This window comes from Aspergillus homomorphus (assembly GCF_003184865.1).
Source record: "Aspergillus homomorphus CBS 101889 unplaced genomic scaffold BO97scaffold_76, whole genome shotgun sequence".
NCBI classification, from domain to species: Eukaryota; Fungi; Ascomycota; class Eurotiomycetes; order Eurotiales; family Aspergillaceae; genus Aspergillus; species Aspergillus homomorphus.
The window spans coordinates 56,200-82,387 of record NW_020291962.1 but is presented as its reverse complement, the minus strand read 5'-3'; the positions used below and the strand labels follow the sequence as shown (position 1 = coordinate 82,387).

The following is a 26,188-nucleotide window of genomic DNA, read 5'->3' as shown; positions in this document are numbered from 1 at the left end:
TGTGGAGTACCTCCTTGTCATGAATAACATCATGGACCTTCTTAGCGAGATGCGCTCGGACCTCCTTGTATATGGATATTTTGAGCCGTGAGTTCTGTTGTGAGCACATACCATCTCCGTTTCGGGTTCCAGAGACTAACTCGACTTAATAGTCTTGGTCAAACCCACCAACCAGTTTTGAGAGACGAGTACGAATGTGGACACATCTGCAGGTGCTGCGCAGGATGATGGAGCTTTGCTGTTGTGTATTGATAAATGACGCGGGATTGGTTTTTGACATTTTTGATATTCTTGACACAATGTTGGGAAGGAGGGGATGAGCAATTACCTTGGATCTATCAGAAGACGTGGAATATTGGCTGGCTTGAGGCTCTTGTTGGATATTTTACAAATGAATCAATGTAGGTATTGCACTGCTAAGTACGTTTTTTCTTCTCGAATGATATGTGCGTACAGGGTGTTAAGCCTAGTACACTCGTGGGAAATTGAGCCGGGTCTACACTCTCGTGGTCAGGACCTTGACTAGCTCTTAGGCTATGGAGACAAAAGATTCCCGCTATGCTCATGTTTCTTCTCCAGGGTCATGCATCTATGCCAGAGGTTGACTGGGTAGATCGATGCTGACCTCGAAAGCAGGCAGTAGGTGAAATCCATAGACCCAGTATTATTCAGGAGCCAATTATTCCCTTCTTGAGTCAGGCTCATTCATATTGGTTTCTATGCCGACTCTGGATGCAGTTATCCAGGATGAGTGACTCTTTGCGATCATGGTTAATGGTCAGCAAATCAGCCAATGGTAACTGGGAATGAGTAATCCGTCGTAAAATCACGTGGTCTCGGCATTTCGTGAGCCAAGACCGGAGCTCCATCCCTTCTTCTCTTGATAACAGCTGGATGTGTCCAACAATTCGTTACCAAATGTGCGGTCAAGCACAACCTGATTGCTGATGTTATAGGTTCTCGCCGCCGATCCTGCAAGATACTCTCCTGCTACCTTCGCCACCATTCCGAGCCACCGATGACTGCCGATTACCTTGCCGATATGACACTTGGTGAGCCTGAGTGGCCCGTGCCAGCATTACTCAAAAGTGTCCCATGGGGTACCCCGCGTTTCGGAGCGATGATCCACCGATTTGGTGTGCCAAACAGGCCCAGCCGCTGCTTACTCTGACCCTGATAGGCAAGCCGTCCATCAGACTCCGTCGTTGGTGGATCCCATTCCTTCTCGCCTTCGGGATAATGCTAGGCGAACTTCCTACGATGTTGCTGCCAAGACGCTGGCTGAGTACTAGATGACGCCTCCCGTTCAGGCGCTGGAGCTTATTATTTCTTCAGGCCCCTCTAGTTGTCCAGACATCGAGCCTAAGCCTCTGTCCTTCATCTCATTTCGATATGCGGCTTTGGAAACACGACTTTCGGGGCAGGACCCTGATCTTTGCCATCACTGCTGCATCATGCCAGGCCTTCTTACTACTGGGATATGACCAGGGTGAGTGCCATTGATGGGATCCGGACACAAGGTACTGATATACCTGCAGGCGTCATGTCTGGGATCGTCGGAGCCGACAACCGCTTTGCCAAGGACTTCAACAACCCCGATGCTGCGATGCAAGGCGACATCACCGGGTTATACGATATCGGCTGCGTGGTTGGGTCCATTGTCTGCTATTTTGTCGGCGAGAGATACGGGCGCCGCACTATGCTCTTGACTGGTGGAACCATCATGATCATTGGGTCTGCCATTCTTGCCTCATCATACTCCATCGCACAGTTGCTCGTTGGCCGGATTGTCACAGGCATTGGCAATGGCATGAATTCATCCACGGCACCCGTCTTTCAGAGTGAATGCTCACCTGCATCTTATCGAGGTGCTCTGTTGACTCTTCAGGGCACTGTCACTATCTTGGGTGTTGTCATTGCATACTGGTATGGTTCCATGCCTCCACCCACAAAAAGAAACGCTCACTCATTTGAAACCCTTTCGCAGGCTCGACTACGGCACCAGCTTCTATACCTCTGATTTCGAATGGCGTTTCCCTCTCGCTTTCCAATCCGTCTTCGCTCTTTGCCTCATCCTCCAGATCATCGGTCTTCCTGAAACCCCTCGTTGGCTGGTCCAACACGATCGACACGAAGAAGCCCGTGCCGTCATTGCCGCCATTCAGGACACCCATATCAACGATCCCGCCGTCACCAAAACCATCCTCGATATCCAAGTCGCCCTCGATGAAGAACAACGGGAAGGCCCTTTCCGCTTCGCGGAGCTCTTCTCGTGGGGCGAAGTGCAGAACCTCCGTCGTCTTCTGATCACTATCTCGATCGAGCTGGGCCAACAGTTCACCGGGTCAAACATGATCAACTACTACGGTCCGGTCCTTTTCCAAACCACCATGGGCATGAGCCGTAACCTCTCTATGCTCCTGGGTGGCGGCATGCAGTGCACCTACCTCGTCGGGTCTGCGATTCCTGTGTTTCTCATGGATCGATTTGGACGCCGCACACTGTTGATGGTCTGTTCCGCAGGGCTGTGTCTGTGTTTCGTGATGGTCACAATCCTGCTGTCGCTTGACCGCACGGACTGCGCGTACGGTGCGACCGCGTTCATCTTCATTTTCCAAATCTTCTACGGAATCGGCTGGTTACCGGTCCCGTGGTTCTATCCATCTGAGATCAACACGACGCGGGTCCGGACGCGGATGTCGGCGATCGCATCCGGGTGGAACTGGATGGCTGTGTTCGCGGTGGTGAAGATCACCCCCATCGCCTTTGGTATGTTTCCCACGGGCCCAGACCACAAAGCAGTTAACTAATTATTTGGTGCGTGTAGCAAATATCGGCTGGAAGACCTTCATCATCTTCGCGGTGCTCAACGCCGTCTTCATCCCGATGGTCTACTTCTTCTATCCCGAGACGAAAGGCCTGGAGCTGGAGGACATCCCGCTGCTCTTCGCCAAGGGCGGGGTCACAGGCGGCGTGTTCAGCGCCAAGGGCGGGCGGACGGTCATGCCGGGACAGCACGCGCAGGAAGCCCACGTGGAGCGCAAATTGGAGACGGACGTGCAGCAGGTCGAGAACATCGACCAGATCCCGATCCAAGCGTGAGTGTGTACACATACAGAACAGCAGCCAAGGCTAGAATTAGAGCTAGAGAATAGAACCTCACCCCTACATGAAAACAGTACATATACAATCCATTCTGGTTAGCATCGCAAACATAAACACAAACTCACTCATAAAAAGTCATCAACAGCACCCATCCTCCCTCAGAAGCCCTCTCATGACAGGAAAGTAGAATCATCACATCTCATCGATCCTCGGCTCCTCCCTCTCGGCAAACGCCCCATCGGACTTTGCCCCTTTCGTCCCGGACTTCGACTGCTCGATCTTGATATCCCCGCGGTCGGCTTTAACCTGAACGACCCGCCACATTACCTTCTATCTCCAGAACAGAATGCAGAGCACATACCGAAGACTCACTCATCGTCGCCTGTAACTCATCCCACACGCTCTCCTTGGTCTCCTTCTTGTGGATTATCTTCGGGGGCTCGAGGTCGTCCGGGTAGGATGGAGGGATGAATACTATCATTCGTTTACTCGGATTAGCCTCCATCATCAAATCTCAAGGATATTATAGAATTGGGCCGGGGAAGGGACGCGTACGTTCCTCGCCTTTGTTGCTGTGGACTTCTTTGCGGTACGGGCGGGTGAGATACGGTCGCAGGAGGAGGGGGCGGAGGAAGAGGGCGGAGGTGCCGGTTGGCTTGAGGATCTTGCTCATTCTGGTTGTTTAGTGTTCTGTCGATGGTATTATTCGTTGGAGATGGAGGGGGTAGTGATAGTGATTTGGATGGTAGGGTGTTTGACAGGAAGGGTCTAATAAGAAAGGAACCCGGGGCTGGTGGGGTTAATATGGGATTCAATGAGGAAAGCTATAAGGTTGGTTGGTGATGTCAGGAGATGCTCGTTTGGGGTTGGTTGCGTTGCGCACTTTGGTTGAGTTACGGGGGTGGCGAGGCTTTCGTGTTACCTTTGGTTGGTCTGGACGGGGGTTAGCTACTAGGAAGGTGGCTTCGGTGCTGTGCAAACGTGTATTCTAATGTTGACTGAGAGGATGCAGTGGTTGTTGGTGAAGATAAGCTTTTGTTGCAGATCCTCGATTGATTAGATCGGTGGTGGGAGAGTGACAGCGGGGTGTATGGTTGATTTGCTTGTCGTTGCTTAATTTGCTTGTCGTTGCTTGATTTACTGAGAGGAACAGCTCCTGCCCAGCTTCCTGAAGAGCGATGCATCTTCTTCAGCAGCACATAGATGTACAGCTCAGCTATATTAGTGTCATGTTCCACAGCAGACTATGCAGCCTCGACCGTGCATCGCAGTGGTACCGGCTCCATTTCTTTCTTTTTGGTACTAGTAGCCAGCAAGTACTTCCACAAGGAAGATACAATCCACAGGACTGGACTGCATCATCGACCCACCTCGGTCAGTCGTCAACGACCTTATCCTACCCGCAACAATAGAATCTTTATTGGTCACCGCTGGGTGGCTGCCAATCTAATGTCCTTGACATCATCAGCTGTACACAGAGGCAATTAAGCCTTTCATTCGGGAAGATTACAAATCTGTGCTGTAGGTGCAGCAGTAGTTCGATATACAAACGGTTCGGGCGCCGATTCAAGGTCTAGTATACGACTGCGCTGAAGATTCGAGTTGCTACTGCTGATTGAACATTTCTGCTGTAATCATATTTAATACAGTATCTATCCAGATCCATGGCCCTTGATAGTCATGTGAGACATCCTTGATAAGAGTGTTCACATAAAGTCTATGAAAGTGCTGATAAGTCACAATACCAGGTGAGAAAGTCGATTGTACCCGGAACTATGCAGGCTACCATATACACGCAGTTTAAGCTACACTACCAAACAAATCATTTGTTGTTGCAATATTTTTTCTTACTTTTGATCCTTCTTGTTATTGCGAGAAGGCACAGGCAGCCAGACTCAACGCCCTTTCGCGCTTGCATCGCAACCTGCAAGACCCTTACATCTGCTTACGTTGACAACAACCTCCCCGCATACCCCTGCAAGTAAAGCAAGCCGTACGACGACGCCCAGGCCGTGGCTTGCAGCGTAACTCGGTGAGCGTTCACCAGTATTGGGTGTCTGGTCGTAAGCAGGATCACGTCTGGGGGATGTCTCCGGTAACGGTTTGGTGTGACATCCAAGCCATGCACTACAGATCTTCCTCCGCTCGGAGTCCATCGTCGAATCCTCCCGGCAAATAAAGTTATCGTATCCAAAGCTATCCTAGGGCCACACATTTGATGCGGCATGTTTCAACTGCACCCGAGCGCCTTTTGTATTCCATCCGGTCACCGTACACACCGACGCGGCTGCAGCTGCAGCTGAACCCCCTTCCGAGATGCAGTGCAACGATGGACTGCAGGTATATAAGAGCATCTCCGGGGCCCCTCGATCGTTTGATTTCCACACACGACTTGAATCTGCTATCCGACACTGATCACGATGGCTCTTCCCAACATCATCGCCGTGTTCCTGCTCCTCGTACTCGCAAGTACGTCACCCGTCACCTCTATCTCAACCATGTAAACTAACAGATGCAGCCGCACAAACAACAACCACCACCTTCGCAACAAGAACAGCACCAACCCCGACCCCCTGCGGCACCCTCCCCTCGTGCCCGAACGCCCAAACCTGCACCACCGCCGTCTTCTTCACCCCAACAGCCTCCTACACCACCACCGTGACCTGCGTCCCCAAGCCAACCTGTCTAGGCGTTTACGGTGAGCACATTTCTATCTTGGTTCGATCCGCTCATTAGATACTAAGATATTGTGGACAGAGGTGTGTTCATACGGCAGCGGCCTCGGCTGTTGTTCCGGGTATTGTGCGGCGAGCCATTGTCGGAATACGGATCCTAATTGGCCGTATTGTCAGGAGGATATGGGGGTTTGTCGTGGGGATGCGGATTGTTGTTATGGGAATAAATGTGTGGTGGGGGTGTGTTTGCGCGGGGCTTAGGGGTTCAAAAGAGGGGTTTACATGCCGGGTGGCTTGGACACGAAATTGGGAGTGTTGGATGGGCGAGTTGACGATAGGGAAGGGGGAGATCCAGCGGGAGGGAGGGAGAAATGGGATGAGCGATGGTTATGCTTTGATGGGAGGACAACGAATGATCTTTATGTGAGCTTATGACGATTTGACGCAGCAGATATTTGATTGCACGACAAGGATTAGGACATTATGTAATGGTAGTCTCTAACTTGAATGTAGTGTTGATGTATACAGAGGAGTGCACTCGCATATCCGCGGTAGTAGAACACAACAATACGCGATCTCCTTGTCCCCTGTTCGATAGACGTTCGCGCGGATGTGTACGGGGATGTCTGATGTCCGCCAACTCCTATGGATATGCAACATCGTCGCATGCAATCAGGGGTACAACTGAAAGGAGAAAGAGCAGATCAATGTCTATGTATGGATCGTCATATTGCGGTGTCTTAGACAGCTTTCGCCAAGGTTGCCACGCTGCTTGAAGAGAAACATAACCTCTCCTAAAGTGACTATGAAGACACGGGTAACTATTCAGGGTTGTTTCGAACTGCTACCCTGCAGATCTTGGTCTTGAAGTCCGCTCAACAAGCCGTGTTTCAGACGATCCCATCCATCAACCCTCAAACTAGTGGCCTTTACCAAGTAACCATCTGACTTAGAGAACATCCTTGGACAGCTTATTCCAAAGAACTCCTATGAACCGAGGATCGAAGGAATGCTCTGCACTATGCCAACAGTAAGCCTCAGCATCTCCGCCTTAACGCCAACACCGCCGATCAACGCACCAAGTGGGGGAGACTAGTTGACAGGCGGACAATCACCACCCAAAACGAGGGTTCCAGAAACTCGCCCATTTGGAGATCCACTCGACTATATCCCTCAACCGTCGCCCAAAATAGTCGGAATCGAGTTGTGGCAAGCACAAGAGATCTTGTTTGAAGACTGCAAATCGTGGTTAACCTCCGGCGCTTCCACGGTACAAGCGGAAGTGACACATCTCGTCGGAGACTAGCTGCACTGTACCCCACGCGCTCTGAAACAATGTCTCATCGAGCCCCGCCATGCCCCTAATATTCGTGGTCTGATAATTGAGACCGATGATGTCAATCGCCAGGGTGATTCAATCATGATGTGTCTGTGCACCAGGGGACGAGGAATATAAACCGCCTCTCGCTGCGTGTGAAGTTCACAATAAACAAACAAGCTCGATTCATTGTACCACACTACCACCTCCTCTACCAAACCAACACCACCGCAAAACCAACAGCCAAAATGAAGTTCACCATTGCTACCATTGCTGCCCTTGCCAGCGCCCTCACCGCCACCGCCGCCTCCCTCCCCGAGCGCTTCACTCTCGTCGCCGACGACAACAGCGCCGTCCTCACTGATGGCCGTATGTTTCCATTTCCAAGCTACTACGCATGACAAGAACTAACAAAAGCTCAGAGTACCTCTACGTCGGCAACGCCACCTCCGACAACCAAGTCCCCGTCATCCGTAAGCCCTGTCTTCCTCTTACCACCTCAAATCAACAGGACTAACCACCGACACCAGTGACCTCTAACTCGGCCGGCGCTCTCACCTACCTGGCCGACGGCGCTGTCCCAACCGCCTTCCAGAACCTGTATATCGTCGAGAAGACCGTGCTGCCCGTGGAGTTCACCGTCCCGCACTCCGGCAACATGCCCGAGGGCGCCAGCATGACCGGCTTCGGCGTCAACGACGACGGCGAGCTGACCCACGGCGACAACGCCTACTTCGCCATCGACGGCTACGGCGAAGCCGAGCAGAAGACCGTCTTCTGGTATGGCGCTCACAGCTCTGAGTATGCCATTGCTTCGCTGAAGGTGAAGGCTGCTTGAGCGTGTACGAGCCTATGGAAGGAGGGGAGAATTGTGATTTGACTCGTGCTGGGGGTGTATATAGTTGGTAGAGTTTGAGTGATGGTGTAGATTTATAAGTATTTGGTAATAATTGATCGATTTGCTTTGCTTCTCCATAGATTGTCCTGTATACTGGTAGCTTTGACTGCGATGGTTTCATGAGTTAGTCACCCCGGGCAAATTGGATGAGGGGAAGGAGACCTGTCAAAACCTGTGGATCCTTGGGGAAGTCGTGCTATCAGACGCTAGCTCACACCGGATTGTACCCATCTGCTCGGGAAGGATCATTAGGGGGACCTCGAGGGCCTCGTACAGGATTTAGGGTGTAGATTCATCGGTGGCTGGTACTGAAGCGGACGCGATAGTAGATAACTGACGATGGATTCCTCGCGACGAAAGGGGACGTTGCTGTCTTGAAGGAAGCCTGGGGTTGACGCTCGTACCCATGGAGATGACATGGTGGAAGGGAGAACTTTCGGGAAAGGTTGGCGGAAGAGGAGTGACTACGTCATCGCAATCAACACAGCCACGGCTAGCCGCGTTTCATCTTTGTTTGCCCGCCTGAGCCGGAGTGTGACCGCCTGTCTATATTAGAAGGGTCGGCAGAATCCCACTCACCCGCCTTTGCCGGTCGGGTACTGCTCCTTAGTGTAGGAGATATCGAAGTACTAGGTAGCTTGATTTGAATCTCAACCATTGACTATCAGCTACAAAACGCTGAAAGAGATAGTTTCTGGCACCTAGTACAGCACGACACAGCCCTACCACAGCGCACAATTTAAATGACTCCAGAGTGTCATGATCTTAACTCCAAGGTCACCCCTTGTCCGCGCAAGAAGGTTGCAAAGAAGAGCTCGAGCAGGCCTTCGGGACCTAGAGCTTTAGGCCCACCTTCCAGCACGATCATTTTAGCGGGTCGGTCAACGTGTTGCTTTAACATGAGTGTATCTCGAATTGATACTATGAACCGTTAGCTCCATCTCCTGAACCGAGCAAGGATGAAGTATTCCTCATCATAAGCCAGCATAATTGTCTTGGCCACCGTCAAGTGGCTCAATGCCGGCATTTCAGCGATCGTCTGCGACACAGCCTCCCTTTCATCACCTCCGACGGTTACGAAGCCATCCAGGTCTGTCATATCGTGCACCATCTGTTGATCTCAAAGCTCCTCGGCAGCATGAACTCCACGTGCGGACGAATCGTCGTTCACGGTCACGTCACGCACAGTCTCGAAGAAAGCGAACCTGTTCTCTTTGCTTCGGTTGCGATGTCTTAAGGATGTGGAGGAGTGGCTTATACTGGAGCTGGATCTGCCGGCTCTTGTGCTTGACAGAGGCTTGCAGCGATGTGACACGGCCAAGCTCGCTAATGTTACGCTGGTAATGATCTCAACAGAAGCTTGCAAAGGTATGGAGAAATAATTAAGAATGACTGATTGCATAGTTAATTGACGTTCGGGGCAGGGCGAAAGGCTATCGATCATCACTGCGCTAGCCATGAATCCAGGCGGGTTGGGAAGTTCCAGGGCCCAGGTGGCGCGAAGACGGTCGATTGGCGTCTGTCCTCGGTGATAACTTCCCCCTGCCGGTTTTATGGCATTTTATCACGACGTTCCGGGCGTTTGAGGATTCCGGGCGAGATTCGGAGGCCGTGAGCGTGAAATCTGTCTCTCAAGGGAAAGCGGGCTATCACGTTGGTCGCAATGAGAATGTATCCGCGGCTGTGGGTCAGGTTCGAAATTCCCAGAACAGCTTTGAGAAGCGTGCTGGAAGTGGGCTGTTCTTGTCGCTGAGGGGACTGTGCTTCGGACTGCGGCCGCGCGGATCTGACCGGTATCCGGCCTTGTGTTGTGTTCTGATGTCGATTGACCGGGTATTTGATGTAAGGCAATCTAGAAGACATCTCACAATGTCAAGGCTGGAAGAAGCGTAGTAATAAGCGGAGAAGAAAATGGTCGCAACAGATATCTGGTGATTTCATGCAATCGCCGAATTGTCGTCACATTCTTCCATACTTGAATAGCCGTCATTGTCTTCTTCGTCTTCTTCAGTAGTTGACTCATCGAGCTGCAGAGGCTTTATATATTTTATGCCCTTCATCAACATGCACGTGATATGTTATAAAGAGCTTCTACATCCGCAAACCTCGTGCACCAACGGCGCTCGCTCGACCATCCTGGGGAGTGTCCGCCTCGAAAGTCCACAATCCATGCATCCCCTTCGGTGTCGATCAACACATTTGCAGGCGTCGCATCACCCCAAACAAGACATTCCCGGTTCATAGCTTCCAACGTCTCAGTCACCTGCACCAGCCAACTGTTGCGATCCTCCACTGGAGTCTCGGGCGTAAGGACCGACTTCAGCGTCCCAACGCAGTCAATATATGTCAGAAGCACCCCAAAATACGTGTGCTCAGCTCTACCGACCACCAGGCCATACAGGAGGGGCACGTACAGCTTGCCGTTCGCGTCGTCCATATTCGTCAGTACCTTGTAGGCCTCCAGCTCGCGGAGGATGAATTTCTACATATGGGGGTGCAGAGCCTTGTAAAATAACGGGATATCCCCGTGATACACCAGGGTCGGCTGGGAGAAGGGGTACTCCTCCTCCTCCTCCTCCTCCTCCTCATCCAAGGAGATCTCGACTTCCTGCGGTTGAAGCAGCCGCCAAAACGGGTGCATTTCGTAGTCGGGGAGGTACGCATCGTCGCGCTCATATATATAAGAACATCCCTGCGCAATTCCACCAGTTTCATTGGCACTCACCCTTCAAATCTGGGCCGACTGATGCTGATTTCATAGATCTATCTATATACACGCATTCGGCTCCAACAAAGCCACCCTCTCACCAGTATCTTGAATTCAAACCACCATCACCGCCCCGTCGCCCGAATAATTCCCTCAGCCATGTCCTCCAACGAATCCGCCGTAACATCCAACCCAGCCTCAAACACCCGATAACACGGACTTCCCTCATACACGGTACAATACGCCCCGCGGAAGCCAACCTTGGTAGCAGCAGCGACATCCCACAGATGCGCCGCGGCAAACCACGGCCTCTCCTTGTCGTCCGAGGTACCATCCACGAATCCCAACGCCTCCAAGGCAGGCCGATACGCGCGCAACGCCGGCTTGGCCACGCCCGCCGTATCGCAGCTCAGGAAGTTCTCCGCCGGCATGTCCACGCCGCCGCGCTCGAAGTACCCGCGCACCCGCTGCGTGTCGCCCGTCGTGAGACACCAGACCGTGAATCCGGCGGCGCGGAGACGCGCGAAGCATTCCCTGGTGCCTGGGCGGAGTTCGAGCGCAGAGTAGCCCTCGACGCAGGCGTCGCGCTGCGCCGCGGTCGCGAAGGCGGTGGGGTCGGCCACCCCGATCATGGATAGGGTCTGGTAGAAGAGCTCCGTCAGCACGAGCTTGTATGGCTTGTAGCTTTCTGAGATCGAGAGGAAGGTGAACTGCAGCTCTGCGTTGGTCATCCATGTGAAGCCGAAGGATTGCGCGGTGAGGTTGTGAGCGGCGAGTTGCGGGCCCAGTGTTCTTTGGATCGTATCGTAGAAGGCGGAGAAGGAGACGCACGTGCCGACGACGTCGAAGACGACGTTTTTGCTCGTCATGGTGGGTGATGGTTTCGGTGCGATAGAACGTGGAAGGAGGACGGGTTGGGTCGAGCTGTGATGGTGAGGCTGGATTGTAGAGGAGGTTGGCTTGAGGATAGGTTTTCTTGTGTTGTGGCTGAGGGGAAAAGGAGAGGGGAACAAGCACGGTCTGGTCTTGTCTTATCGCTGCGATAAACGCCGCCCACGGCCGGTACCGGGCCAACGCCCGTGCGCGGACTTGTCAGACGGCCCGCGACACTTCATTGCATGCAGCTAGTATGCATCTGGTGCGTTAGTCGACATGGCCCCTACGGTGGTTGATATGATATTCGAGGTCGGTATTGAGAGCTGCCGATAATCTTGATAAGCTCAGGGGCGATAGGCACCTTATCTCGTCCTGTACGGTTGACACATTCTTCGCTAGATAAGTATGGTCCTAGCTGACGAGTGCATCATTGCCCCTTTCAGCAGAAGAGTGAATACTAGGTGTTATCATGAGGAGTTACATTGGCTATGCTACATGAACAAGCTAGCTAAATCGTTACAATACAGAGATGACAGTCATAGCACAACCAACCCATACAGAGAACCAAGCATAAAATATCAACCCCATAGAAAGTTTAGCCGGCTGAGCCCGCGTTTCGGCACTGGCTCCGGATCTGGATTGGCTTGGTAGCGATCAATGAAAGGCCGGATGGGCACATCGTCCAACCCGATAATCTTGCTCTTTGCCCAGAGCTTGTAGCCGAAGTACAGTGTGAAAATGATTGGCACATTCAGATACGATGAGATGAATGTCTCCGTGGACCAGTGGCCGTGGATAAACGTTTGATAGCCGCCTGTCAGGAACAGGATGCTGAAAAGACCTAGCGAGAACCACGTACCCCACGGCTGGAAAGGCGCAGTCCATGGCAACTCCTTGTGCCGATCAATCCCCTGCCTCTTGCATGCGTACAGAAATCGAAGATACACAATGCAGATACATCCCCAGTTGACCAAGGTGGAGATTGATACGATATCCTGTAGCCAGGTGAAGACGGTACTGGCAGAACTCGAGAGCGTCATATAGCCCAACGCCATGAAGATACCCAGGAGCGTCACGGATACATACGGAATGCCGAAGCGATTGATGCGCATGAAGCACTTCGGTGCATGACCTTCTGCCGCCATCGCATACATAATGCGCGAGCCGCCCAGCATGTTCGAGTTGCCGGAGGACCAGGCGGAGGTGAGCACCACCGCATTGATGATGGATGGAATGACTTTGATTCCGGCAGTCCGAGCGGCAATTACAAACGGCGACTCAGACGCAGTTCCAGAGGAACCCAAAAGATTAGGGTCGTTGGAGGGAACAACGAGCCCGATCATGAAGATAGTCAAGACGTAGAAGAGCAGGATCCGGACAAAGATGCGACGGGCGGCCATGGGGATGGCGTGACGTGGGGAACGTGTTTCCGCAGCCGCGACTGTGATGTTCTCTATGCCGCTGTAAGAATAAAGGGCACTGTTCAGAGACGTCCAGAAACCCAGAAATCGTCCTAGAGATCCTCCAATCCCGAGATATTGCACAAACGGCCCAGGATCGCGCCAGTACCGGAACCCAATGCTGGTATGGTTTGGGCCACCACCACAAGTAATGACTAGCGCCATGAGATTGATTCCGATAACAAGCATAATTTTGAGGATCGAGAAGCCGAACTCGAGCTCGCCGTAGACGCGCACAAACACCAAGGCGGTGATCAGCATGAGCAAGCCAAAGACGGTGATCCAGATAGCATTGTTGATGGTGGTCCAGAATTCGATGACCACGGCAGCGGCGACGATCTCTGATGGGATAGACACGAAGTAGGAATAGACCTGGTTCCATCCATTGGCGAACGAGAGGGCTGGATCGACGAACAGCTCTGCATACCGAATGACTCCACCCTGAAGTGGGACAAGACTGCCCATTTCGCCTACCGCTGCCACCACACTGAAGACCGCCCCGCCGATGATCGAATACGCCAAAAAGGCGCCCAAGGGACCTGCGTGGGCAATTGCTCGTCCGGAACTCAAGAACAACCCAGTCCCGATCGTCCCTGCCAGAGCGATCATCTGAATGTGGCGCTGATGCAGCCCCTGATGGAAATCTCGGGCCTCATCCAGATGGCCGGGCGCAGTGGCCTCAAGGTCCCCATCGCACTTTTCGTCGGCTTGCTGATAGGACGGCTTTTTCTCCGAGGGAGCGGAAATATCCATGGCGAAGGAAGATTGTGAAAGAGAAACAGAAGCCACGATTCACACCAATGGTCAAGAGTTTGGATGGCACCATTTTGTATTTTCATGCTGATGCCCAATACCCCGCATTGGCAATCAAAGTTTTCTTGTTGGTCCAACATGAAGCTAGCCAGCATGGTGAAGATCTACTATGAGTGACCGCTGTTGTGTTTGCTACGTACTGCTTAGACGCTTATCAGCCGATTAGGACCGGCTCCAATTACCTATTCGGGGACGGCCCGCCGCGCGATTCAGCGACCGAGACCGATTGACCGATAAGAAAATCGACGCGATAAGACTGGCAGAGGCAGTCTGCTGATACAGTCGCAGAAAATTAATTTGCAGCCCCTCCCCCCTCCCCCCTCTCCCCCAAGGTTAGGTTCTAGAGATACCGCCTTCCTGCAGCGCCCACACACCGCCTTAGATATATGGAAAGAAGCTGGCAGAATAACCATAGGCTAGACTTGATTAGGGAAAATGCCGAACTCCTTCCGAGGCGGGGGTGCATACTAATTTCATCCCACTGTAAGCCGATAAGCTCCCGAGTCTCTTGTCGCCGACCCCTTTTTAAAAAGGGTGCACGGAGCGCGCGCGATAACCTGAACCACCACAACAACACCGCAACCATAGCTTACAAGTCCAGTCAATTTCTTCGCACCATGACCTCATCCAACTGCTTTCCTGGCCCCAACCCTGGAGAGTGCTTTTGGCAAAACCAGCCCCATGAAATGCACAATCACCGGTCTACTGAACAGCTGCCAGAGCAGTCCGACATCGTGATCATTGGCGCTGGGTACGCTGGCACGAGCACCGCCTACCATCTGCTTCGCGACCATGGAGAAGCCATCAAGACCATCACCATTCTCGAGGCCCGAGGTGCCTGCTCAGGTGCAACCGGTCGCAATGGAGGGCATCTGCGCCCCGACTTCTACGGCCACATTCCGACTTATATTGACCGGGCGGGCGTCCGCGCCGGTGCAGAGATTGCAGAGTTTGAAATTTCCCACATCCACGCAATGAAAAAAGTGATCGAGGACGAGCAGATTGATTGTGACTTCACTCTAGCGCGGTCTATCGATGTTTGGTGCAATGAGGAGGCTGCCCAGAAAGCCAAAGCCGTCTATGACCGTATGAAATCGCTCAACCTCGACTATATGAATGACGTGGTCTTTTACACCGGCAAGGATGTAGAGGGTGTGAGTACCACCAACACCAGTAGCAACCCCTTCAGTTGATCAGATGGACTGACCACCCAGCACAGATTTGCGGGGTTAAGGGAGCCAAAGTCTGTGCCTCTTTTACGGCGGGAATGATGTGGCCATACAAATTCATCCTGCACCTTCTGAAAACCGCCCTAGCCTCGGGCAAGGTCAACTTGCAGACGTTTACCCCGGCTCAGTCGATCACCCCCGCACCTCAAGGCGGCTTCACCATCCAAACCCCGCGCGGCAGCATGCATGCCTCCACTGTCATTCACGCCAATAACGCTTACGTCGCAGGCTTACTGCCCGAGTACACGAAAAACATCGTCCCGTGCAAGGGGATCTGCTGTCGAATCACAGTGCCCGAGGGCACGACTGCCCCGCTCCTCAACAACTCCTACATCAACCGCACCGAAGATAACACCCTCTCCTACCTGATCCCCCGCGCAGATGGTAGTATCATCGTGGGAGGCGCGTCGTCCAAGTTCCGCCCCTTCAAAGAGCAGTGGTATAATAATGTCGACGACAGCGTGCTCATCGAGTCTGCCAAGGACTATTACGATGGCTACATGCAGCGAACGTACCGGGGATGGGAGAATAGCGGCGCCAAGGTAGACCAGATCTGGACGGGCGTCATGGGATATTCGTATGATTCCAACCCGCATGTCGGTGCAGTGCCCGGTAAGGATGGCCAGTACATCCTCGCTGGGTTCAATGGGCATGGAATGCCCGTCATCTGGCGGGCTGCGCAGGAATTGGCACGGATGATGGTGCAGAAAATCCCGTTCGAGGAGACGAGTATGCCGCGTCTGTTCAAGACGACCCAATTCCGGATCGATCGCGCTATGAACGGCTCGGAGGATGATGGAGATATTCTAGGGACGGGCAACTTCCCTTCGACCAAGCCTTGATTGAGTATGACCATCAAAAGGGTATTTGTATATAAACTTTCATGTTGTAGAGATAATCCGATGAGTGACGGCTGCTTTCTCGATAAACTTTGATGACTAAAAAATATCCAAACTGAGTCTATAGACAAGCCATGGCTGACCCAACCGCCGGATACTAGCTGGCATTGGTATCGATATCATTCATAGCCAGATTGATCCACACTCTCAACCTCAAACATCCCACCATCCCTCCAAATAGGACTTCAAATCAATATGATCCTGTTGTTTCAGATGTGGTGTCAAGTCCGCATCCGGCTGCATCTCCCTCGTCGTCCAACCATTTCCCAAGTAGGCGAACCTATTCCCACTCGGATTCGTATACGTGTACTCCCAATCCTCCCACCTCGGGTCGCGTCGAGCGTAATTCGCCAGACTCGCACTCCCCGGGAAAAGCCCATGCACGAAGCCATTAGGCCTCCCACCGTTCATCCACGACCGACAATTCGCCTTCCCTGGCGTCAAGTCATCGTTCCCTGTCCACACCGTGCGTGGGAAGAACGCAAGACAATACTCGAGGAAATCGTCCGCTGCTTTTTTGGCAGGGACAAACGTGCGGATCCCCTGGCCCCGAACCTTGCGAATCATCTTCGCGATGTAGGTGACCTGATTCTCCATGCAGTTGGGCACCGTCCCGCTGGGGCCGACCACATGGGGCCCGCCCAGCCACAGCGCGTTGGGGAACCCCGGCGTCGCCATCCCCAGATACGTGTACGGAAAGCCATACAGCCCGCCGTCCGCTCCCCACGCCGCCCGCAGATCGAGCCCCGCCGCGCCAATGATCGGGAACGGCGGCACGAGATCCGAATTAGCGCCCGTCGCGCAGATGACTATCTCCGCCTTCCGCTCCACCCCGTCGGCCGCTAGGATCCCATCGCGCGCGAAGCGCTCGATCCCCGACCGGATCAGCTCCACGTTCGGCTTGATCAGCGCCTCCAGGTACCCCGGGCCGGGGGTCGGACGGCGACAGCACGGCGGGAAGTCTGGGATCAGGTCGTTGAGCAGGGTGGTGTTGTTCTCGACGCGCTGCAGCATTGACGCTGTCCACATCTGCCGCAGGAAGTCGTTCTCGGGCGAGTTCTGGAAGCACGTCGCGAACCCGCGGAAGAACTCGGCTTCCTTCTCCTTGCGGTACTGGAGGTAGGTCTGTGGGTCGCGGAAGGATTCAAGTTTTTCGGCGGTGAAGAGTCCGCGCTGCCAGTCGCCCTCTACGTTTGGTGGGTGCACGATCCAGGTGCGGCTGCGGGCGTAGTGGTCGACTTGGGCGGCAACGGGTTGGATCTCGGGGAGAATCTGAATGCCGGACGCGCCGTTGCCAATGAGCGCGATGCGCTTGCCGTCGAGGGGAACACTATGGTCCCAGTCGGAGGAGTGGAAAATGGTGCCTTGGAACTTGTCCATATCTTGGAACTCAGGGATGCGCCAGGTGTTGAAGTACCCGAGCGCGGTGATGAAGATGTCGAAGTTCTCGCTGTATATCTGTTCTCGGACGCTTAGCGACAGAGTAGAGGACAGTCTCATTCAGGGATCAGTCGTCACCTTGTCGTTACGAAGGTCTTGGATCGTGACTTTCCATTGAGCCTCGTTCGGCTGCCATTCAGCTCTCAAGACTTTGCGCTGCAGACGCAGGTACTTGTATACCTCGTACCGACGAGCAATATCCTGCCAGTACTGGCGGATCTCGGTGCCTTGCGCGAACTCTTCTTTCCACTGCGTGTTGGGCGCGAACCCGGACTGGTAGACATGGGCGGGCACGTCGCAGCGCACCCCGGGGTACGTGTTTTCAAACCTGCACAACAGCACAGTCAGGAACCGAAGTCAATGAGCAAACAGAACGAATACTTAACGTACCATGCACCACCCTAATATCACCAAGTTCATAATCATGGTTAACGGAGATCAAGAAGGCTACAAGGAAGAGGAGGGATCAAGAGGGAAAGGGGGAAAGCTTACGACATCCGCATTCTTCTCCAGGATGGTGAGATTGATGCCCGGCACCTTTGCGGGCAGCAGAATCCCTGCTGTTATGCCCGATATCCCTGCCCCGACGACCCCGACCCTGATTTGCCGTGGCTGATCGCCTGGATGCTCCTCGATGCAAAATCGTGGTTGTGTTGTCGCAGCCTCGACAGGGGTCGGAGTTGTTCCTTTGTCCACCACCACGGGCTTGGATTTCACGGGGTTTGGGGTCTTGAGACATCGTTGCTGTGGGGTAAGGAACTCCTGCGCGACTGATTCTACGGACTTGATCATTTTGCGTAATAGAACGTAGTTCGCGTTTGGTGCTGATTGTGATATGTTGGGGTTCAAGGTTGTATGTAGGAAGCATGGCTTCAAGATCATCAGTTGAGCCTATTTGATTTACTTTCGATTAAGCTTCCCGGCCAGTAGATTACTTACAGGATTTAGTATTGGACATACCAGCTGCGATGGAGGATAATAGACATCTTGAGGGACACAATAGGCGCGTCGCCTTAACCTGTGGGTTATGGCAGTCGTGAGGTATTGTTTTTGTTACAGTCCTATTGTTCTCTGTACGGTGCCGTACCAATACGACTTAAAAGCAGATCGCGCAATGAAAAGTCAGGTTTGGGGTCACCGCTCCCGGGCCTTTGTTCGCTCATCGGGTGCTTTCCAGCGTCATTTTTCCCGCTGGTCACGATAACCTTGAAGGTGAGGGATAAGCCCAGCAAATGTAAGCACAGCAAGCTTAACGTCCTTAACCTTGGAGAGACCGCCTGAGACGGGTGGCGGTTTCCGGCAGCGTCGAGATACGAGAATCATTACCAGGCGAATGCGGATCTGTCTTCCGGTAGAAACTACATAAGCGAAAAGTCTTTTCTTCCACTCCTATCTTCGTCCTTCTTGTCGCACAGTAACTCTAATTATCGGGTGGTCTATGGTCTAGACTCAGAAGGGATAATAACGATTACGATAGCCCATGATATGCTGCCATTCTGCTCTCAGGTTCAACTCACCCTGTGCTACCGGACGTGTAGCGAGGAGAAGTACGCAGGCCAGTCGGCAAGTGCGCGAGTCAGCTCCCGGGCCGTGAGCAAATGTGTGGATTATCGGTACGGACAATCAAGCATCTCAGGCTTTTATGGGTCTTAAGTCTCCTTTGATTGATTCGAGCACAACAGGAAAGAACTTCCAAATTCTAGTTGAAATTCTGTAGGCGAACTTATTGTACAAAATAGAGTCCACAAGAGTTGAGGGTGTATGACGCTGATACCATACGAGATATCACTTAGCTGAGTACTCCTGCGCACGGGTAAAAGCTTCATTTACTTAATTCCGGGGCGTGTCCCAGCTCTCTTCGGATTTCACTATATTCACCTATTCTTCCCGCTTTGTTTGCACGTTCAATCCAGTTGGGCAACAGTATCTCGGCCTCTATAGCTCCTCAACACCGGAAGTTCTTAGCTGCTGCACGACCCTCAAGGTATCGTAGTCGTTCAGAGTGCACTGATGTGGAATAATTCGATTGGATCTAGCGCATTATCCAGGCCCAGCAAGAGCACACCAAGCATTGCCAAATTGTCCATCCCGTGCAGCAAGGCGAGCGTCGCGAACGAAATTCGTCGACTAGCTGGGGCAGAAACTGCCGTTCGATGCCGTATGGCGAGTAGATGCCTTGTATTGCCTTTTCTGTTGCGAAAGTGATCGTGATGTCAGAATGGAGGGCGGGGTGCGGCGCGTCCATTTGAATCGCAGAATAAGCAGCCACGACGAGTACGCAACACGGGTATGACACGACATAAAAGCCTATCGAGGGTGCAGTCGGGAGGCTATTAGGAAAATTAGAACTTGTCCTTAAAGTGAATGAATGACTTGTGTCCGCCAGCGTTTCCACCACTGCTGTCTTTCTCAAGTACCTCTCAGCCAACCCTCTCTTGCTCTCAACTATCCCTTCCCTCGCGCTTCTCTCACCTTCCTGCTCTCTTTATAGAACACTCACTTCAATAGAGAATATCAAGATGGACAACAAAGACTTGGGCCTGCTCGAACCCCGATTTTCTACCCCTTTAACCTCTACTCAGAATGGGACGACGCAGAGGACCTCGCCTACAAGAATATCCTTGTCAGCCTGGTCAAAGGAGAAGCTTATCCGTCTCAAGCTGCGCACCAAGTCGATACTGTATTGATGCAACACTTCACCTCGAAATATAAATTATTATGCACCCGACCAAAGCCTTACCAACTCACGCCCGAAGAGACCGCCAGAGGCGTCAAGCATATTCGTGACATCGCGTCATCGCCTGAGAGTCATGTCGAGCTTATTTTCCAAAGGATTGCAATTCTGTGCGGTGCCTTCCCGCCCGGCCACCCGGCGCAAGACCGGATTATTTTGTTTCTCGAGGCGCTGCGCGCCATGAACATATACATAATGTGTTGTACCTGGGGCTCGACGAGAACGAAGGAAAAGAGGAGCCATTCCAGAAGTTCCAGCTGTGGCCACTGGGCAAGGACTGGCGTGGCACTGCAACCGCCTTTCGACGGGAGGTTCCACGTACGTTTCTCTTCCCTTTTCATTTTCTCTGTCTTCTTGTCTTTCCGTTATTCTTGACACCAAGTCCCACGCTGCTAACCACCTTGTCCAAAGCTTGCGGCCACAACTGCACACGACACAAGAGAAGAGCCGGAAGCGATCTGAAAAACGACAAGGAACACCTCCGGTGGCTTAACTTCCAGTCCGCAATTGCCCGTATCACAGCGCTGGGTCTCTTGGAGTGCTGGATTCTCTATTCACTGGATAATACCATACCTGGCGGTCGGTTTTACTCTCGGAAGGATACACTTGGCATTGCTTGCAATCTGTTTGCGGGGGTATAGTGGATCCTATTACACAGCGAGTATGTCTAGGCAGAGTATAGGAAAAGGGGCAGAATTACCAAGATCGGGAGGCAGATGTGGAGTATGGAGCGGTGCGGTCTGTGGAAGCAGCTGTTTGCACCCATCGATTCCGGGGAGGATGACCGATTTGATATGGAGATTCGACGGCAGGTGAAATTGGCGCTTAAGCGAATGATTGCGTGTGAGAAAAGAGGGGCGTGAGGTGCTCGTTGTATGAGATGCCTTCGCTTTATCTTTTTTTGTGTTTGCATGCTATTCCACTAATTAACTGTCATTTGACAAATAGCATTAGCGCATCTACTGCTTAGATAGCTCAGATGCTTGCTCGAGTGGCGATCGAGGCTTTATTGTACATTCTCAACGCAATACTACTATCTTGAGATGTAACGGAGTATGGCCACGCATCCATGCCGGATTCTATCCTGTCAGCCCCAGCCTAACTCTCAGAAAGTCACGCTGCGCCGGTTTCAAATCATCCACTGTCAACTCAGTTCTATCCAGGTAACTTTTACGGCTACTCAAACACCTCGAGATATGGTGATTGACCAGGTCGCCACTAGGACTTGATGAAGATCTGCTCTAGGACGGAAGGTTTCAGCATTTCCGGGCGTGAGATCATTGCTGCCTTGTTCCTCTGAATTACAGTGTGATTTCGGTATCAGAATTTATCGGATGGCATTAACCTGTTGACTCCAAAGCAACGCCTGGGATATCGCCTGCCCGCACCTCCGACTGCAACCATGCTGCCAGAGGACAAGCGTAGCGATCGGTACGCGCGAGTATTCATTCCGCCCGCGAGCACATTCAAATAGTCTTGACTGCACTCAACAACGCCACGACCGTATAATCCGTTCTCCCATCCCACCTACAAACGTCCTTTATGTGTTTGTGCAACTCGTCTGACTGTCATCATCAACCCATCAACCGGTCTAGCGGTGATCTGTCGTGTCTGCCGCATCGTTAGCCCAAGCCACCCCCTCATGACTTCCCGTTGGAAGAAGAGGCAACACCCACCGTGTACACCTGCGACTCGACCTTGAATTGCCCATCGGGCCGCAGAACCGGCCGCCCGGTCGTGGCCTCGCGCACCACCGCGCCCAGCCCCACCTTGGTGAACTCATACTGCCTCGCCACGACGGCCAGAATGACGCGCATCGCAATGCGCGCGAACTCCTGGCCGATGCAAGCGCGCGGGCCCCGTTCGTACGGGCGCCACGCGCTCGCGGGGATCGCTGGGTTATTTGCTTTGTCGTCGTCCGCCACAAGCCACCGCTCCGGTCGGAACTCGTTGGCGCTGGGCCCGAAGACGGCGGGGTCGCTATGGATGATGGCGTTGCAGTTGTAGAGAATGAGGTCGTCAAGGCATAACTCGTCTCCCTGCTCTGATGTGCTCGTGGTGTTTGGCGGGATGCGCACGACGAGTCCGGAGTCCGGGGCGGCGTACCGCGCCGTAGACGCCGGCGTGTGCAGCCGCAGCGTTTCCTTGAGCACGGCCTCGAGATAGACCATGCGGCGCAGGAGATCGGGGCCCTCTGCTGGTGATGCTAGCGCTGCGTGGACGGCCACCGCGTCGCTGTCCGGCCCGAAGAGGGAGTCGAGTTCGGCGCGTACGGCTGCTTGCGCGCGCGGCGTGCGCGACAGCTCGTATAGAGCCCACGCGAGCGTCGCGCTGGGCGAGTCGTGGCCGCCTAGCAGGAAGGTGCCGAGCTGGTCGCAGGTCTGGTCTAGTAGGGCGGGCGTCAGGTTGTCCCCCGCCTGCTGGAGGCCGAGGGCAATGATGCTGGGCGGCAGTTGCGGGGCCTTTTCAGCTGCCGATGCCGAAGCAGCCTGCTGCTGCCACTGCAGCTCCGCATGCTTGCGCCGGACGATGGATTGTAGGAGGCGATGGACGCGGGCGCCGCGGCGACGGCGCTTGAAAGCGTTGACCGGGTTGAAGAACCAGGGTAGATGGATCTTGTCGTCCCAGTAGGCGTCAATGAGATGGTTGAAAGCGGGCACCAGGTCTCCCTGGTGGCGCGGGTCCAGGTGCTGGGCATCCAGATCCACATCAAAGATGGCGGCGCCGATAATGTCGTACATGAGGTTCGTGGTGAGGGTGACCAGGGAGGCGGCGCCCCCAGTGGCGGCGAGGGCGTCCAGTTGCTTGACGAAGCCTGTCGTCTGCTCCAGGATGGTGGGCATGAGGGACAGCAGGTGCTGGAGGGAGAACCAGGGGTTGAATGTCTTGCGCAATGCCTTCCAGTCCTCGCCCTCGGCGGACAGGATCGAGGTGTGTCCGATGACGGGCTCCAGGAAGCCCAGGCCCAGTTTCGGCACGCTGAAGCGGAACTGCTTGCTGGACCGCGAGATTTGCTCGGCCACTTCGTGGCTAGCGATCACCAGCACCGGCCGGCAGATCGGCCGATAATCAAACAGGATCACCGGTGGCCGTCCCAGCGTTTCATGGATCTGGGAGAAGATGTGGTCTGCCCATATAATATTAGTTACAGAATACAATACAAGGGCTTCGTTACAATTTACCATGATCGCGGTCGAGGAGCCCGCGCTGCGTGATCTCATGATAGATCTTCAGGTGGCCCCAGAGCAGAGACGAGGGCAGTTGGGGGAAGTGGGCATATCTGAGGAAGCGTTCGTACCAGACCCGGCGGAAGATCCACACCGAAGCCAAGAAAGCTGTTGTGAGAAGAAAAGCAACAACATTATGGATTTGCAACTGCCTTGCAGGGAAAGCGTTACTTTGAGGAATATTCGCTATGCGCGACTACTTAAGTAGACGGATTTACACACACTCAGAGCTATAGCGTGAGGGGGTGGACTGGATCATTAGAGGAGGCCAGGGATGTCCTCTCCATCGGACAGGCTGATACAAGTGCCATACCAGTATAATGTGTACCTCTCAACCAAAAATTGTACTGGGCGGAAAATATGCCGAGAGAAAGTGAAAACTGGATGCTGGTAGGTCTTGTTTGTGAGCAAACACCGAGCTTACATTGGCGTGCAGAGAAGCATGAAGCAGGTTGGCGAGGTGAGTGGGAGGCTCGGAGACCGGTCCAAAGTGGAATTGGAACGATTTAGCTGTTACTAAATTGGATAATCTGACGTTTGCAACTCGGGTACCCGTGCACAACACTCACTCCTTGGACGAGAGTTGAGATACACTAAGATAGTGTGTGGATTGGGACGCACAAACTTAATGACCCTTCTCGGTAGTCTAAGGGCTAGCTACAGAATAATTAGAGACTTACCGTATGCTAAAAACGACGCCTTGATCGGTGCACATGCATTTGCCCGGTTTCGGTAATGGTCAATGCCGCCACCCCCCCCCTCCCCCTCCTTCCTCCCCAACTTCTCAGGGGACTAATTCTAAGCTATGTACTTAGCCTGAGTCACTCATGTGATAGGGCAAATGAGGTGAAATGGTTTTTTTTTTTCCCTTTCTTTTTTCAAGCCCGGTGTTTGATGAATGCAGTGGTCTGTAAGCCGTACCAAGAGAGACCAGACAGTTAGTGAAAAGGTGGGGGTTCTCACCTAAGCAGGCTCTGAGGAAGTTGTACGGTTCTGCTCTGGCAGGCAGTGAGACAATTTCTGAACCTTTGCGGTTGACAACTGTCGACGTCTGGAAGCGTGGATCACGGGGTCGCATGACCCGCAGAGAATGTAAGCAATGTGAAATTGTGTAGATAGTTCCTTAGCAACCAAATCAACGAGTTACCTAGGCTTTATACTTTTCCCTGCCAAAACCGCTAATATCAACGACGCTTGCATCCGTGGTCAGCAGAAATCATCAAGTGTTACTAGAGTATACAGGTAGCCTCTAAGATACGTTATTGTTAGGTCAGCCCTTCGCATACCTATCTACGATCATGGCCTTGAGAATAGTCCTTATGAAAACCTCAATTTGCATACAATCCGACCGGGTTTAAGTCTAGATACAGAAGTATTTTTCTTTGTCTTTCTAACACAAGAAAGTGTTTCAAGCAAGCGGCTTCTGCCCAACCGCTGTCACAATCTGGCGCTGATGCACGACGACGCCTTGTTCTGTCTCCTTAACAGCGGCGGTAAACATAGCAACCCAGGCCTCGCGAGAGAGAGGCGCATCAGGAGAATCAGCCTTGGGCGGAAACAAAGCAGCCAGTTCTTCCCATACCATGAGGTAATCCTCAGTCCAGCCCTTATAATCCTGCGGGCGCTTATGATGGGCCAGACGACGTGTTTCTTGAAGACCGAACTGCATCAACTGGGTATCAAGTGTATCCACCCAGGCGTTACTGATTCCCTTTGCTTTGAGCCCACCCTGAAGTACTTGGGAAACACGTTCGCAGGCAGTCTTAGAAACTTCTGGAGTCGGTGCCTCGACGAGAAAGAGGTCCCCGCGGTTTTCCTCCCACTGGAGGTAGCCGCCGGGTTTGAGAAGAGAGGAGGCTACAGTCAGAATCGGGGTAAGGTCAGAGTCCGGGCCCACTAGGCTGGCGAAGGCGCGAATATGGACGACATCATAGGTACCCAGGAGCTTGGCAGGAAGTGGTGTAGCGAGAATATCGAGCTGCTGCAGTGAAACGCCAGCGGGTAGGTAGACAGCGGCCGGGAAGTTGACGGGGTTGATATCGAAGCCATCGAGCTGGGCGGTGACATTATTCTTCGCCAGCTGGGTGTGCAGCTCGGTCAGCCAGATCCCGTTACCACAGGCGAGGTCAGCGATTTTGAGTGGCTGCTGCGCGGCAGTCACGGCCTTCTCAACGAAGGGCTCCAAGAGATAGCCGAGGGTGTTTTGGTACAGGAAGTGCTGCAGGTGCAGGCGAGCAGAGGACCGGAAGTTGCGGGCAGGAGCAGTCCAGTACGTGGACTGGTCGTAGTTCTCGACGTGAGAAGAGGCAGTCATCTTGATTGATGTGGATGATTAAGAAGAGAGAGGGTGGAGGATGAAGAAAAAAAGAAGAAAAGTGGTTTCTGTCGCTGGATGTCTGTCTTTTTAAGTATTCATCTGCCGATACCTGGATAGAAAGAGAAGAAAGACAGAAGTGATACTAGGTAAGGTTAGGTAAAATTGTAAACAGACAGACAAAGAAAATGGAGGAGGGGACAGGTAAGGCCTATGATTGGTTCGTTAGGCTTACTGCTGCTGGCTAATAAGACTAATGCATCAAATGCCACAGCCCCAGCCTGGAGTTAGTGCAAACTATACTAAAGCGTCAGTTGGCCAAGTGCTTACTTTACTATCTACGGTACTTTGGGCCGGCATATGCTTAGCCCCGATTCCCCGATTCCCTAGTGAATCATCTCACTTAGGCCAAGGGTTGAGGTTACATCCAGAAAACAAAGCAACGCAAACAAGTTTGGCAATCAACCAACCTAGGTGCCCTGGACCTTGAAGC

General features: G+C 53.0%; 12 protein-coding genes across 12 annotated transcripts; 5 read left to right on the top strand and 7 right to left on the bottom strand.

Annotated features, from left to right (window-relative positions):
* Positions 1-1,174: 1,174 nt before the first annotated feature.
* BO97DRAFT_269176 (sugar porter family MFS transporter) lies at positions 1,175-3,337 on the top strand. Its single transcript, XM_025690971.1, has 5 exons — positions 1,175-1,285; positions 1,336-1,489; positions 1,539-1,926; positions 1,988-2,769; positions 2,828-3,337. Exons 2-5 carry the CDS (start codon positions 1,393-1,395, stop codon positions 3,100-3,102), a joined length of 1,542 nt encoding a protein of 513 aa, XP_025546196.1. The 5' UTR covers positions 1,175-1,285; positions 1,336-1,392; the 3' UTR covers positions 3,103-3,337.
* BO97DRAFT_447169 (uncharacterized protein) lies at positions 3,133-3,865 on the bottom strand. Its single transcript, XM_025698738.1, has 3 exons — positions 3,661-3,865; positions 3,467-3,579; positions 3,133-3,411 (listed from the first exon to the last, which is right to left on the bottom strand). Exons 1-3 carry the CDS (start codon positions 3,776-3,778, stop codon positions 3,298-3,300), a joined length of 345 nt encoding a protein of 114 aa, XP_025546195.1. The 5' UTR covers positions 3,779-3,865; the 3' UTR covers positions 3,133-3,297.
* A 1,525-nt stretch (positions 3,866-5,390) lies between these two features.
* BO97DRAFT_269152 (uncharacterized protein) lies at positions 5,391-6,119 on the top strand. Its single transcript, XM_025690970.1, has 3 exons — positions 5,391-5,574; positions 5,624-5,803; positions 5,863-6,119. The coding sequence occupies exons 1-3, from the start codon at positions 5,526-5,528 to the stop codon at positions 6,039-6,041; spliced, it is 408 nt and encodes a 135-aa protein (XP_025546194.1). The 5' UTR covers positions 5,391-5,525; the 3' UTR covers positions 6,042-6,119.
* A 1,171-nt stretch (positions 6,120-7,290) lies between these two features.
* BO97DRAFT_409294 (uncharacterized protein) lies at positions 7,291-7,963 on the top strand. The gene is made up of 3 exons (XM_025696032.1): positions 7,291-7,467; positions 7,521-7,571; positions 7,629-7,963. The coding sequence occupies exons 1-3, from the start codon at positions 7,347-7,349 to the stop codon at positions 7,934-7,936; spliced, it is 480 nt and encodes a 159-aa protein (XP_025546193.1). The 5' UTR covers positions 7,291-7,346; the 3' UTR covers positions 7,937-7,963.
* A 1,584-nt stretch (positions 7,964-9,547) lies between these two features.
* On the bottom strand, positions 9,548-10,637 carry BO97DRAFT_418946 (uncharacterized protein; the record flags this gene model as incomplete). The annotated part of the gene is made up of 5 exons (XM_025696542.1): positions 9,548-9,811; positions 9,865-9,924; positions 9,972-10,023; positions 10,102-10,478; positions 10,533-10,637. 5 exons carry the CDS (start codon positions 10,635-10,637, stop codon positions 9,548-9,550), a joined length of 858 nt encoding a protein of 285 aa, XP_025546192.1.
* Positions 10,638-10,736: 99 nt separating this feature from the next.
* BO97DRAFT_409290 (putative 2-haloalkanoic acid dehalogenase) lies at positions 10,737-11,682 on the bottom strand. The gene has a single exon (XM_025696031.1). The coding sequence runs from the start codon at positions 11,570-11,572 to the stop codon at positions 10,829-10,831; it is 744 nt and encodes a 247-aa protein (XP_025546191.1). The 5' UTR covers positions 11,573-11,682; the 3' UTR covers positions 10,737-10,828.
* Positions 11,683-12,157: 475 nt separating this feature from the next.
* BO97DRAFT_481564 (aromatic amino acid and leucine permease) lies at positions 12,158-13,792 on the bottom strand (the record flags this gene model as incomplete). Its single annotated transcript, XM_025700826.1, has 1 exon — positions 12,158-13,792. One exon carries the CDS (start codon positions 13,790-13,792, stop codon positions 12,158-12,160), a length of 1,635 nt encoding a protein of 544 aa, XP_025546190.1.
* Positions 13,793-14,391: 599 nt separating this feature from the next.
* BO97DRAFT_379318 (NAD(P)/FAD-dependent oxidoreductase) lies at positions 14,392-15,995 on the top strand. Its single transcript, XM_025693159.1, has 2 exons — positions 14,392-15,006; positions 15,072-15,995. Exons 1-2 carry the CDS (start codon positions 14,470-14,472, stop codon positions 15,921-15,923), a joined length of 1,389 nt encoding a protein of 462 aa, XP_025546189.1. The 5' UTR covers positions 14,392-14,469; the 3' UTR covers positions 15,924-15,995.
* Positions 15,996-16,133: 138 nt separating this feature from the next.
* BO97DRAFT_357470 (flavin-containing monooxygenase) lies at positions 16,134-18,212 on the bottom strand (the record flags this gene model as incomplete). The annotated part of the gene is made up of 4 exons (XM_025692207.1): positions 16,134-17,438; positions 17,499-17,748; positions 17,811-17,821; positions 17,913-18,212. The coding sequence occupies 4 exons, from the start codon at positions 18,210-18,212 to the stop codon at positions 16,134-16,136; spliced, it is 1,866 nt and encodes a 621-aa protein (XP_025546188.1).
* A 1,426-nt stretch (positions 18,213-19,638) lies between these two features.
* On the top strand, positions 19,639-21,017 carry BO97DRAFT_418941 (uncharacterized protein; the record flags this gene model as incomplete). The annotated part of the gene is made up of 4 exons (XM_025696541.1): positions 19,639-19,707; positions 19,912-20,472; positions 20,595-20,789; positions 20,826-21,017. 4 exons carry the CDS (start codon positions 19,639-19,641, stop codon positions 21,015-21,017), a joined length of 1,017 nt encoding a protein of 338 aa, XP_025546187.1.
* Positions 21,018-21,681: 664 nt separating this feature from the next.
* BO97DRAFT_438738 (cytochrome P450) lies at positions 21,682-23,640 on the bottom strand (the record flags this gene model as incomplete). The annotated part of the gene is made up of 4 exons (XM_025697929.1): positions 21,682-21,765; positions 21,831-23,281; positions 23,337-23,489; positions 23,604-23,640. 4 exons carry the CDS (start codon positions 23,638-23,640, stop codon positions 21,682-21,684), a joined length of 1,725 nt encoding a protein of 574 aa, XP_025546186.1.
* A 1,078-nt stretch (positions 23,641-24,718) lies between these two features.
* BO97DRAFT_409288 (class I SAM-dependent methyltransferase) lies at positions 24,719-25,807 on the bottom strand. Its single transcript, XM_025696030.1, has one exon. The coding sequence runs from the start codon at positions 25,693-25,695 to the stop codon at positions 24,790-24,792; it is 906 nt and encodes a 301-aa protein (XP_025546185.1). The 5' UTR covers positions 25,696-25,807; the 3' UTR covers positions 24,719-24,789.
* Positions 25,808-26,188: the final 381 nt, after the last annotated feature.